The sequence below is a fragment of the Myotis davidii genome, unplaced genomic scaffold, assembly GCF_000327345.1.
Source record: "Myotis davidii unplaced genomic scaffold, ASM32734v1 scaffold679, whole genome shotgun sequence".
Taxonomy (NCBI): Eukaryota; Metazoa; Chordata; class Mammalia; order Chiroptera; family Vespertilionidae; genus Myotis; species Myotis davidii.
Window position 1 is genome coordinate 882,904 of NW_006290023.1, and position 13,985 is coordinate 896,888.

The window sequence follows — 13,985 nt, forward strand, 5'->3', positions numbered from 1 at the left end:
GTTGAGAACATTGGTCAGGTACATGCAAAAAAAATGAAACTAGACCACCAACTTACACCAGACACAAGAATAAATTCAAAATGGATAGAAGACTTAAATATAAGTTGTGAAACCATAAAAATCCTAGAGGGAAGCATAGGCAGCAAAATCTCAGACATCTCTCATAGCAATATATTTATAGATACATCTCCCAGGGGAAGGGAAACTAAGGAGAAAATAAACAAATGGGGCAACGTGAAACTTCTGCACAGCTAAAGTAACCATCAACAAAATGAAAAGAGAGCCTTCTGTATGGGAGAACATATTTGGCAATGATACATCTGATGAAGGGTTATTACCCAAAATATATAAGGAACTCATACAACTTAGCAAAAGGAAGATAATCAAATTAAAAAATGTGCAGAGGAGCTATATAGACACTTCTCCAAAGTGGACATACAGATGGCCAAGGGACATATAAAAACATGCCCAAAGGCACTGGTCATCAGAGAGATGCAAATTAAAATGACAATGAGGTATCATCTCACATGTGTCGGAATGGCTACCATCAACAAATCAACAAATGAGAAGTGCTGGAGAGGATGTGGAGAAAAGGGAACCCTAGTACACTGCTGGTGGGAATGCAGACTGGTGCAGCCACTATAGAAAACAGTATGAAGATTCCCCCCAAAATTAAAAATGGAACTGGCATGGCTCAGTGGTTGAGCATCCCCCCATAAACCAGGAGGTCATGATTCAATTCCCAGTTGGGGCACATGCCAGGTTGCAGGGCTTGATCCCCAGTGTGGGGCATACAGGAGGCAGCTGATCTATAATTCTCTCATCATTGATGTTTCTCTCTCTCTCCCCCTCTCCCTTCCTGTCTAAAATCAATAAAAATATACTTAAAAATAAAAGAAAAGCTATGGTACATTTACACCATGGAATACTATGCAGCAGTAAAAAATGAAGACTCTCTTATCCTTTGAGACAGCATGGAGGGACTGGAGAGTATTATGTTAAGTGAAATAAGTTAGAGAAAGATAAGTATCACATATTTCACTCATATGTGCAATCTAATGAACAAAGTAAACTGATGAACAAAACAGAGCCAGAGACATAGAAGCGTGGATCTGTAGAATCTCAAAGGGAAGGTGAGAGTGGGTGAGGGGTGGGAAAAGATCAACCAAAGAACTTGTATAAATATATGCATAGCCCATGGACAATAGTTGCGGTGAAGCCTAGCGTGCGGGCGGGGATGGGCTAAAAGGGGTCAATGGGGGGAAAAAGAGGACATATGTAATACTTTCAACAATAAAGATTTTTTTAAATGAAAAAAATAAAATTGTTTTTGCCCTGGCCAGGTAGCTCAGCTTGTTATAGCATCGTGTCATCCTGATAATCAAAAGTTTTGGGTTCGATCCCCAGTCAGGGCACATACAAGAATCAATCAATGAATGCATAAATATGTAAAACAACAAATTGATCTTTCTCTCCCCCGACTCTCTCTCCTCCACCTTCCTTCCTCTCTTAAAAAAAAAAGAGTTAAGAATTACCTACATAATTTAGCTACGTATTTAGAAACACAAGATAGAGAAATGGTTACAAAGTTCTAATATATGTATTATATAAGGTAGGGTTATATCAATTTTTTTTCAAAATATATTTTTATTGATTCCAGAGAGGGAGAGGGACAGAGATATAGAAACATCAAGGATGAAAGAGAATCATGGATCGGCTTTCTCCTGCAGGCGCCCCCCCCCTCCCCCGACTGGGGATCGAGCCCACAACCCTGGCATGTGCCCTTGACTGGAATCGAACCCAGGACCCCTCAGTCTGCAGGCTGATGCTCTATCCACCGAGCCAAATTGGCCAGGGCGGGTTATATCAATTTTAATGATTAAAATACCTCACAAGATAATTATTAAAATGCATATTATGATACACTAAAATATTATCACAAACCTGATTTTCTTCAGCTATAACCAAAGATGAACTTCATTTTATAATCTCTATCAATCAAACACATTTAAAATATTATACATTAGAAAATAAACAAACCAGCTGGTGTGGCTCAGTGGCTGAGCATCAACCTATGAACCAGGAGGTCAATGTTTGAGTCCCAGTCAGGGTACATGCCCAGGTTGTGGGCTTGATCCCCAGTAGGGGGCGTGCGGGAGACAACCAATTAATGATTATCTCTCATCATTGATGTTTCTCTCTCTCTCTCCCCCTCTCCCTTCCTCTATAAAATCAATAAAAATATATTTTCTAGAAAAGAAAATGTTTCAAAATTAAGACTAATTATAATTTTCTTTGAAATGTAAACAGTCATTCAAAAATTTCCCATTCCATAAAATAAATGACTTTATCTTTATGAAACAAAACAGCACACAAGTCTTAGAAACATGGAAACAAAGAAACATTTCCTGTCAGAAAATTATTGTTGCCAAAATATCCATTAAAATGTGTATAAGTTTCTAAAGTTTTACTTATACATAAAAGGAAATGTGGCATTAATTTTTAAAATGAATAAACTTGATGTAATAAAGAAGCAAAATCAAAGAAAAGCTTACTGTTCTTCAAGGTATGTCCATTCTGAGATAGGCAATTTGTACTAGTAGTCTACATAAAACTCAAAAAGCCCTCTAAGTCAGCCGTGAGCAAACTACGGCCCACGGGCCGGATCCAGCCCATTTGAAATGAATAAAACTAAAAAAAAAAAGACTGTACCCTTTTATGTAATGATGTTTACTTTGAATTTATATTAGTTCACACAAACACTCCATCCATGCTTTTGTTCCGGCCCTCTGGTCCAGTTTAAGAACCCATTGTGGCCCTCGAGTCAAAAAGTTTGCCCACCCCTGCTCTAAGTTCATCCTAAACTAACTTTCACTACTAAAGGAACTAAACAAAAAGCTATGTCTGAACCAGAAAGAAAATGATCTTGGAAATGATGTCTGAACAAGACTCCACAAAAACACTACTAGATCTAATAAATGAATTTAGCAAAGTAGCAGGATACAAAATTAAATATAGAAATCAGTGGCATTTTTATACACCAAGTATGAACTATCAGAAAGAGAAACTAAGAAAGCAATCCTACTTACTATTTCATCAAAAACTAGGTACTTACTGGTAGGAATAACTTTAAGCAAGGAGATAAAAGATTTGTACTCTGAAAACTATAGGACATTGAAGAAGGAAACTGAGTAAGACACAAACAAATGGAAGAATACTTGTATACTGTGTTCATGGATCGGCTGTTCTCATAAAAAGGAATAACTGACATCACTAAAATGTCCATACTACCCAAAGCAATCTACAGATTAATGCAATTCCTATGAAAATACCAATGGCATTTTTTACAGGTCTAGAACAAATATTCCAAAAATTTTTATGGAACCACAAAAGACCCTGAATAACCTCAGCAATCTTGAGAAAGAACAAAGTTGGAGATATCACAATACCTGATAGCAAACTATAAGACCACTGTAATTAAAACAGCCTGGTACTGGCATAAGAACGGGCATATAGATCGATGGAACAAAACAGAGAGCCCGAAATAAATGCATTTATGGTCAATTAATATTTGACAAAGAAGGCAAAAGCATATAATGGAGTAAAGACAACCAGCCTCTTGAATAAATGGTGTTGGGAAAATTGGACAAAGACGTGAAAAAAATTAAAGTAGACTACCAACTTACAGCATACACAAGAATAAATTCAAAATGGGTAAAAGATATAAATGTAAGTTGCAAAACCATAAAAATCCTAAAAGAAAACATAGGCAGTAAAATCTCAGACATCTCGCATAGCAATATTTTTGCTGATATATCTCCTTGGACAATGGAAACAAACACAGAAAAAAATTAAACAAGTGGGATTACATCAAACTAAAAAGCATCTGTACAGCAAAGGAAGCCACCAATAAAGTGAAAAGGGAACCCCACTGTACAGGAGAACATATTCACCAATGTTACATTTGACCAGGGGTTAATTTCCAAAATATATAAAGAACTTATACAACTAAGCACCAGGAAGACAATTAATCCAAATCAGGTTCTTTGCCCATTTTTTTACTGAAAATGGGCAAAGAACCTCAATAAACACTTCTCCAAAGAGAACATACAGATGACTAATAGACATATGAAAAACTGCTCAAAGTCACTAATCATCAGAGAGATACAAATTAAAACCACAATGAGATATCACTTCACACCTGCCAGAATGGCTACCATCAATAAATCAACAAATAGCAAGTGCTGGCATGGATTTGGAGAAAGGGGAACCCTAGTTCAGTGATGGCGAACCTATGACACGCATGTCAGAGGTGACACGCGAACTCATTTTTTTGGTTTATTTTTCTTTGTTAAATGGCATTTAAATATATAAAATAAATACCAAAAATATGTCTTTGTTTTACTATGGTTGCAAATATCAAAAAATTTCTATATGTGACACAGCACCAGAGTTAAGTTAGGGTTTTTCAAAATGCTGACACGCCGAGCTCAAAAGGTTTGCCATCACTGTCCTAGTTCAATGTTGGTGGGACTGTAGACTTGTGCAGCCACTGTGGGAAACAGAACAGAGTTTCCTCAAAAAATTAAAAATGAAACTGCCTTTCAACCCAGCGATCCCACTTCTGAATATATATCCTAAGAATCCTGAAACACCAATTTGAAAGAATATATGCACCCCTATGTTCACAACAGTGTTATTTACAATAGCCACGCAATCGCTTTCTATGACATGCACTGACCATCGGGGGCAGTGCAGAACGAAGGAAGGCCGGGTCAGCAGCAGAAGGGAGGCCCTGGCTGGCAGCCGGAAGGCCCCAATAAGCCCTGAAGAAAATGTTAACTTTTAAATTTACTTTTTATTCGTTTTGAGAGAGAGGATGGAAGAGAGAGAGAGATTTGTTTTTCCACTTATTTATGCACTCATTGGTTGCTTCTTGTATGTGCCCTGACAGGAGATCAAACCTGCAACCTTGGCACATAGGGACAATGCTCTAACAGCTACCCAGCCAGGGCAAATCTTGCCCTTTGTGACAGCATGGATGGAACTGGAGATTATGCTAAGTGAAATGAGCCAGTTAGAGAAAGACAAATTCTATATGATCTCACTTATATGTGGAAATCTAATGAACAAAATAAACTAATGAACAAAACAAACAGCATGGATATGGATACGGGGAACAGACTGACAGTTGTCAGAGGGAAGGGAGGAGGGAGACTGGATAAAAGTAGATGAAGGGATTAGCCAAAGAACATCTGTCTATACTAATAAAGAGCTAATATGCTAATGAGAATGATGCCATAATGGGTAATGACCAGGTCATTAGCATATTAGCTGGGGCGTTGCTCCGGAGACGGGGCGAAAGCAGGGAGGCGCCTGGAGGGACTGAGGTCGGGGCCTGAAACAGCCAGAGAAGGCCAGAGGGTTTGGGAGCTGGGCTGGGCATGCTGGAGCTCTCCGTGAACAGGTTCGGGTGTCATGGCAGGGCTGCTGGTGGGTGGGCGGCGCCACGAGATATCATGCGCTGGACTCCTAGTGTATATGTATGTGTGTGTGTGTGTGTGTGTGTGTGTGTGTGTATAAATATAAATGCCGCCTCATATGCAAATTGTCCCCACGGGAGTTCAACCGGGAGACCAATCGCTTTCTATGACATGCACTGACCATCGGGGGCAGTGCAGAACGAAGGAAGGCCGGGTCAGCAGCAGAAGGGAGGCCCTGGCTGGCAGCCGGAAGGCCCCAATAAGCCCTGATTGCCAGCCAGGCCTAGGGACCCTACCCATGTACAAACTTCGTGCACCAGGCCTATAGTATTTACTTAACCCATAGACACAGACAAGTGTGGTGATGGCTGAAGGGAAGGGAGTTGGGACTGGGTGGAGATGGGCAAAGGAGGTAAAATATGGGACATCTATAATAATGTCAACAATAAAAATAAAGTTAAAAAAATAAATTATAAGAAAAAATGATGAGTAAGGTAAATAATAAATAAGAGGAAATCTAAGAAAAATGCTGTCTACTAGTAACATCTACTAATAATATTTAATATTGAAGCTTTTAAAAAATAAGGTAATAGACAACTATATTCTTTTTGATTGGGAGATACGTATTTTTAAAATACTCAGAATTTTAACTTCTAATTTCTTTGCTAAGATATTACAATAAATAATGTTCATATATGGCTTACATTAAAATAGGAAATCAGATTTTCTGATGGTTGATCACTTGCTGAATTTAAGATCATCATTAATTGTTGGATAGTATTCATAACAGTCCTAGACAAAAAAACAACAGAAGTGTTAAGCAATAAAGGGAAAAAAATGAAATGTATCTAACACACAAATTAAATATATCTTCAAACTCACTGTCTCCCATTTATTTTTTAAAAGTTCTCTGCAATAAAACTTTATAAAACCCTTAGTGTACTATTATTTACAAGGAATTATATTTTACTTAAAGCTTAAAGATAAAATGTGTTCATAATGTTTCTAAAAAATGATGAGCTTATTTACTAATAGAACTATAAATCAATATAACATTAAGTGGTCAAACTAATATTATATTAAGGAGAAAACATATAAGCTAGCATCAAAATAGTAATATTTTAATAAAACATTAATATAATTAAATATTAAACTTTTTCAAATAAAGACAGCAAGGAATTTTTCAAAAGGAAAGCATACATAATTTTAGAAGTCATCATTGTTAAAGCATAAAATTAGGTCAATATCTTAGGAATTCTCTTTAATTCTATAATTGTATGATTGATGGTATAGTAAATATTAATGTTCCAATTTTGGAGTAGCAGTATGTTGCTACTGTAGACACTATTTAATGATGCAAAGAACTGTAGAATGTTTATGGTTGAAAGGATTGTTAAATATTATTCAGTAAAATGTGTTCAGTGTTCTCAGTCAAGCATCTATAAACTGATACCTATACTTCCTCACCTTTCAAATACATTGCTTCTATGACTTGTACATCCAAAAATCTACTTAAAGCACAGTGACTTAAGTCACAAACTTCTAAACCAAAAATCTTTCTCATTTTATCTTATATTTGACTTCCTTGAGGTATACTTGACTTTCTTAAACACCTGCTCTTTTCTGAAACTTCCCCTAAAAATAAAATAGACGTTCTCTAACTTGTGATGAAACAGTGACAGGAAAGACCACTGGATGCTACAGACACAACCTGACCAACACAGAGGCAGAGCGCTTCCAGGCAGTGTGCTCATCACAGCTGGCCCCCCACCCCCGCCTTTGGCTTTTCTGCCTTCACTCTCTGAGCTCCCAATCACACTTCTCATTTAATCTACCTTCTATTTACTCCTTCAATGACAGCATTCTTTCTGGTTCAGCCCTTAGCCATACATTCTTGCCATTATACACCTTCATGTCAGGCAATCTCATCTACTTTAAGGCTTTAACTCTCCCTGATTATTCCCTAATATGTAAGATCCTTATGTCCTACTACTTACTACACATCTTCATATCCCATAAAAGCCGCAAGAATAATATTCTAAATATGAATTCATCAAATATTTGCAAACCTGTTCTTGCTCCTTCATTTCCACTGCCTATCTCTTGTTTCAACATCTTTCAACTAAATTACTGCAATACAACAGAGATTTTGACTCACTATGTCTAGGGTAGTAGGCTCTAGGTCAGTGATGGCAAACCTATGACACGCATGTCAGAGGTGACACGCGAACTCATTTTTTTGGTTTATTTTTCTTTGTTAAATGGCATTTAAATATATAAAATAAATATCAAAAATACAAGTCTTTGTTTTACTATGGTTGCAAATATCAAAAAATTTCTATATGTGACACGATACCAGAATTAAGTTAGGGTTTTTCAAAATGCTGACATGCCAAGCTCAAAAGGTTCGCCATCACTGCTCTAGGCACATGTACTTTGAAAAAACTCCCCAGGTTATTATAATTTGACCCCTGATTAAGAACCATTGTGACAGATTAACAGGTCTCAGTATTTCTCACCATGCTTGCCTCCACCACCTCACAAACTAACACCATGTAAACTTTCAAAAACCAAGTCTGATTTTATCCTTACCTCTGCTTAACACCCATTTACACCAACAGGCTATGTATATTGTGCACAAGCTAATGTCAAAACTTGTGAGTATGGAAAATAAGGTCCTTCATAATCTGATTCCCACCCTCCTCTCTTGCCATCTCATTTTCTCATTTTACAGTCAATCAATACAGAGCTGCTAATAGTTCCCCGGAAACATCTTGTTGTTTCTTCCTTCCATCCCTTTGCACATGCTGTTCCCACCCACTAAAATGCCAGTATCCTGTGACATAAATCCTTACATATTCAAAATTCAGTTCAAATATCACTTCATAAAGTTCATTCTGTGCTATTTCATTAACTTGTCGTATGTCTATTACTATACTTATACAAAAATGTATTTTATATCTCTAAATGGTCATTTAAAAACATGACTGATTACTTACTACATGCCAAGTATTAGCCTTGGCCCTAATTATCACATGCTGGACAAAAAAGTCATCGTCCATGTGGTATACTATACAACTTAAAGTCTTTCATGAATATTAGCAAAAACAAGCAAGCACACAAATGGTTTTCTAATTACAAACTGTGATGCACACTATGAAGGAATTCAAAAGGATGCTCTGAGAAGGAATAAAAGAAAATACTTCAGAGAGAAATAAATCTTTTTTAAAAAGTACTATTTGTGTTGAACCTAAAGGAACAGTAACGGTAATTCATGGAAAGAAAAGAGTTAAGAGGGAAAAGCAAGCGTAAAAGTCCTTAAGCACAAAAGAAGAGGCTGGATGGAGAGTTCAGGAAACTGGCTAATACATAATGAACAGGAAAACAAGATGAGGTTAGACAGGCAACACAGCTAGATCATATAAGATCTTGTAGGCATTATTTAAACATTTGCATTGTATTTCCATTGCAATAGGAAACAATCAGAAGATTTGATGGCAGAGTGAACATGATCAGAATTATATTTCTAGAATATTATTCTGGCGGTTCTAGAAAACAGATCTGGTGGTAGACAGAAAGGAATGGTGATGAGATAAGATATTAGGATACCTTAAAAAATCAAAGAAAAAAGATATTTTGGACAGGGTAGTGAGAGTAGAAATGGAGAATAGTAGATGGATTCAAGAAATATTTTAGAGGTAAATTCAATAAGACTTGAAACAGATTATACATGGGAAGTAAGTGAGGCTAAGGTCACAAAAAATAGTTCTAATCCTTCTAGGTTGTATGCAAACCAAATGGTGAAACATATTTTTACTTTTTTATTTACTGAGATGAGCACATTCCCCTTCCAGGCTATATTCCTTAATGATAGACAGAACTAGGTCTAATAGTCATAGCCTCAGCAATTAGCAAAATACCGAATGCAAAAAGCACTCAATATACTATATTTGTGGCATCTATATATAAATATTTAATGGAATTAAGAAATGAACCCAAAGCTCCATGAAGCATTTGATAAACAATTATAATGAAAATGAAGAGTAAGAAAATTCATACCTAACTGGAGTCTGGGGAAGAATCACATTCAACTCTTCATCATTATTACTTTTTCGTGGTGTTCTCTGCATTTCAAAACTAAATAATAAAAAGCAAAGTCATTCAGATTGAAAATTTACACTTTGTACTTTGAGTAAAAAAAAAACACCAAAAAACAAAACAGTATAATATGTTGTGTTGCCTCGTAACATCATACAAAATGACAAGTCTATAATAGAAGTGATAGGAAGTAGATAATCCAACAGCTGCATAAATAAATAAAATTATGTTTTTTTAAAAATTCTTCAACCAAGGATATTTTTTAATTGACTTTACAGAGAGAGGAAGGGAGAGAGAGAGAGAGAAAAAAAACACCTATGTGAGAGAGAAACATGAATCAGTTGCCTCCGGTACATGCCCTGCAACCTCCTTTGGATGTACCTGACAACACTCCAATCAACTGAGCCACCCGGCCAGGGCTTTCACTATTGTGTTTAAATTGGGTTTCTTCCTACTAGGTTTATGACAAATAGGTACAATCATTAAGGATTTTTTTGAAAGAGAAAGATATTTTCTCTATGGCATTATAAATCAAGTTGTTCCATGTCAAAAAATATCAAACTCAAGCTTTTCAATCATTATGTCTTCCAAAACTTTTACATTATTTAAATAAAATTAGAAATACCTATTTTTAATTACAAAATTATATATTTTTCAGTTACATATTAAAATATTTTATGCTAAAGCCATATTAATCATACTTATGGTCACTGGAAATTTTTTGTAATTACTCTCAACCATTCTTAGTTCAGGATTCTAGATGACAATTTAAGAGAATACACTTTGGTATTAACCTTTAAACAAATGAACCAAAAAAGTAACAGCAGATGAAAGGCTAAATAAAGACAGAGATCACTAACTACTATAGTAAACGAATTGGCCCTTGAATAAAGTGGGTTGTTCCCTTACGCTATGGACACACGCAGTTCAAACCTGCGATGTTTACCCATCAATGCTGTTTTCAATCCATGGTCTGGAATCCACATATGCAGAGGGCCAACTTAAAATATACACCAATTTTGATTACACAGATGGTTGGCACTCCCAGCCTTGAATTGTTCAAGGGACAACTGTATTTCAACAATTTTCTTTTTGATGCTCATTTTAAAAATTATACTTATCTAAATGAGAATTAAAAAGAGGATATACAAGACAATTCACATTAAATTTCTATCTCAGAGACCAAAAAAACTGGTGTTACATAATGATAAAGGAGTCAATCTAACAAGAGGATATAACACTTATAATATTTGTAAATATTATGTAACCAACACAGGAGCACCTAAACATATAAAGCAAATGTTAACAGACCTGAAAGGTGAAATACACAGCACACAATAATAGAAAAAGTTCCCTACCATTACCCCACTAATATTACATCAATAGATAAATCATCCAGACAGAATCTCAATAAGGCAACACTGGCCTTATATGACATATTTGATCAAATGGAGTTAAAAAAATATTTGAACAACATTAAAGCAATAGCATATACATTCTTCTCAAGTGCACATTTGAACATTTTCTAAGATAGATCACATGTGAGGCCACAAAATAAGTCGTAATAAATTTAAGAGGTTAAAATCATACCAAGCATCTCTTCTAAACACACTGGTATGAAACTAAAAATTAATTAATTAATAAAACTAAAAAATTCACAAATATGTGGAAATTAAACAACATGAAACTGAACAACCAATGGGTCAAATAAAAATTAAAAGATATAAAAATACCTGAGAAAAATGAAAATGTAAAATACCAAAGATTATGTAATGCAACAAAAACAGTTCAAAGATGAAATTTCATAGCAAAAATGCCTATTTCAGGTAAAAAGAAAAGTCTCAAACAACCTAATTTCATACCTCAAGGAACTAGGAAAAAAAGAACAAACAAAGCCTAAAGATAGTAAAAGGAACAAAATAACAAAGATCAGAGCAGAAATAAATAAAATAGTGATTAAAAGACAACATATATATATAAAAGCTTAAGCGATCGGCCAACTGGCTGACCAGCCAGCAGGTAGCTATGATGCACAATGACCACCAGGGGGCAGATGCTCAACACAGGAGCTGCCGAGTGACAACTTTGCAGTGCCCTCTTGCACTCTGGGACCCCTCAGGGGATGCTGGACTGCTGGTTTCGATCTGATCCCCGCATGCCAGGCCGAGGGACACCCTTCGAGTCCCAGCGCCCCCCCAGATGCAGCCAAGGAGGGACCATGGGAGGGTGACTCCAGGGGGTGTATGGCCCGTCTTACCCAGTCCCACCCTGCCGGCCACCTTCTAATTATTTCCTTTCAATGTGCATGAATACATGCACTAGGCCTCTAGTGGATAATATTAATAAAATTAAGAGCTGGTTGTTTAATCCTCACCCAAGGATATGTTTTTATTGACTTCTTTTGAGAAAGAGGAAGGAGAGAAACAGTTGCCCCTCAAGTCCGTAAGCTCCCCCACGGAGGACCAAATCTGCAACCTAGGTATGTGCCCTGACCAGAAATTGAGTCCGCCCCCTTTTGGTGTACAGGATGATGCTCCAACCAACTGAGCCAGGGCAAGAGCTGGTTCTTTAAAAAGATACACAAAATTAACAAAACTTTAGCTAGACTCAACAGAAACAAAGAAAAGAGAGAGCGAACACATAAATACATAAAATACTTACTAGTATTATTCAAACTTATAGTCATTCAAAAAGATTTATGATTACTCTCACCATTCCTCATCTCAGAAATGAAAGAGGACATGATGCAACTGATACCACAAAAGTACAAATATATCAGAAGACAACTATAAACAATTACACACAAAAATTGGATAACTTAGAAGAAATGGATAAATTCCTAGAAACATACAACCTTCCAAGACTGAATCCTGAAGAAATAGAAAACATGAATAGATTGGTTACTATTAAGGAGACTAAATCAGTAATTAAAAATGTTCCAACAAAGGAAAGTCTAGGACCAGAGAACTTCACTGGTAAATTCCATCAAATATTCAAAGAAATATTAATATCAGTCCTCCTCTTCCTTTTCCAATAAAGGAAGAACTCTTCACAATCCATTTTATGAGGGCTGCATTATTAGCCAAATAGTAAAACCAGACAAAAATGCCACACACAAAAAATTATAGGCCAATATCCCTGATGAACACATAAGTAAAAATCTTCAACAAAATATTAGCAAATGAAATTCAACAACACATTAAAAGAATCATATACCATGAGCAAGTGGGATTTATCCAGGGATGCAAGGATGCTTCAATATCTACAAATCAGTCGATGTGATACACTACATTAACAAAATGAAAAACAAAAATCGTATGATCATTTTGACAGATGCAGAAAAAGCATTTGACAAAATTCAACATCCATTTATGATAATAACTCTCAATGGAGCAGGCACAGAGGGAATGTACCTCAACGTAATAAAGGTCGTATATCACAAGACCACAGCCAACATCATTCTCAATGGTGAAAAGCTCCAAGTTTTACCTAAGATCAAAATCAGACAAGATGACCACTCTCGCACTTTTATTGAACACTAGAGGCCCAGTGCATGAAAATTCATGCACTAGAGGGGGGGTCCCTCAGCCTGGCCTGCCCCCTCTCACAGTCCGGGAGCCCTCAGGGGTGGGAGGCAACCCAGTGATCAGGGGAAGGCAATGCCCCATCACACCTCTGCTGCTGCCACTGCCAGCAGTGCAAGCCCCGGCCAGCCCTAGCTGCCTGCACCTTTGGCCAGCCCTGGGTGGCTGGGCAGCCGCCATCCAAGGCTTGCCTGTGCCTTGGGCTGGCCCTGGGTGGCTGGGGGGCTGAGGGGACTGGGGGACTCTGGAGGCAGGCCTTGCCATGCCTGCTGACCCAACGAGGCTGAGGGAACTGGGCGCCGCCACCTTGTGGCTGTGGGCGCCACAATCTTTGAGGGTGGGGTAGTTAATTAGCATATCCCCTCCTTATTGGCGGTGGGGCAGTCAATTAGCATATCCCTCCTTATTGGCTGTGGGTGCTGCCATCTTTGCGATGGCATGAGGGTCAATTAGCATATCCCCTCTTTATTTGATAGGATAATATTGAAAGTCATAGCCAGAGCAATTAGGCAATAAAAAGAAATACTAGTAAAAGGCATCCAAATTAAAGATGAAAAAGAAAAACTGTCACTATTTTCAGATTAAATGAAATTATATATAGAAAATCCTAAAGACTCCATCAAAAACCAGTAAAGTTGCAGGATACAATCTACACTAATAAAAGAGAAACATGGTAATTGGCGTATGACCGCTACCCTTTTCATTGGCTAATCAGCGAGATATACAAATTAACTGTCAGCCAAGATGGCGGCCGGCAGCCAGGTAGCTTGAAACTAACATGAGGCTTGCTTGCTTCAGTGACGGAGGACTCCAACGTTCC

The 13,985-nt window shown here is 37.1% G+C and overlaps 1 protein-coding gene across 4 annotated transcripts in view; it reads right to left on the minus strand.

Annotated features, from left to right (window-relative positions):
* The window catches only part of RB1 (retinoblastoma 1), a 191,125-nt gene that overhangs the window by 104,589 nt on the left and 72,551 nt on the right, over positions 1-13,985 (minus strand). For all 4 annotated transcript variants that reach the window (XM_006762735.2, XM_015563260.1, XM_015563259.1 and 1 more), the window contains 2 exons: positions 9,543-9,620; positions 6,188-6,275 (listed from right to left, as the gene is read on the minus strand). In XM_006762735.2, the coding sequence (XP_006762798.1) occupies positions 6,188-6,275; positions 9,543-9,620 (166 nt within the window). The remainder of the gene's footprint in view (positions 1-6,187; positions 6,276-9,542; positions 9,621-13,985) is intronic.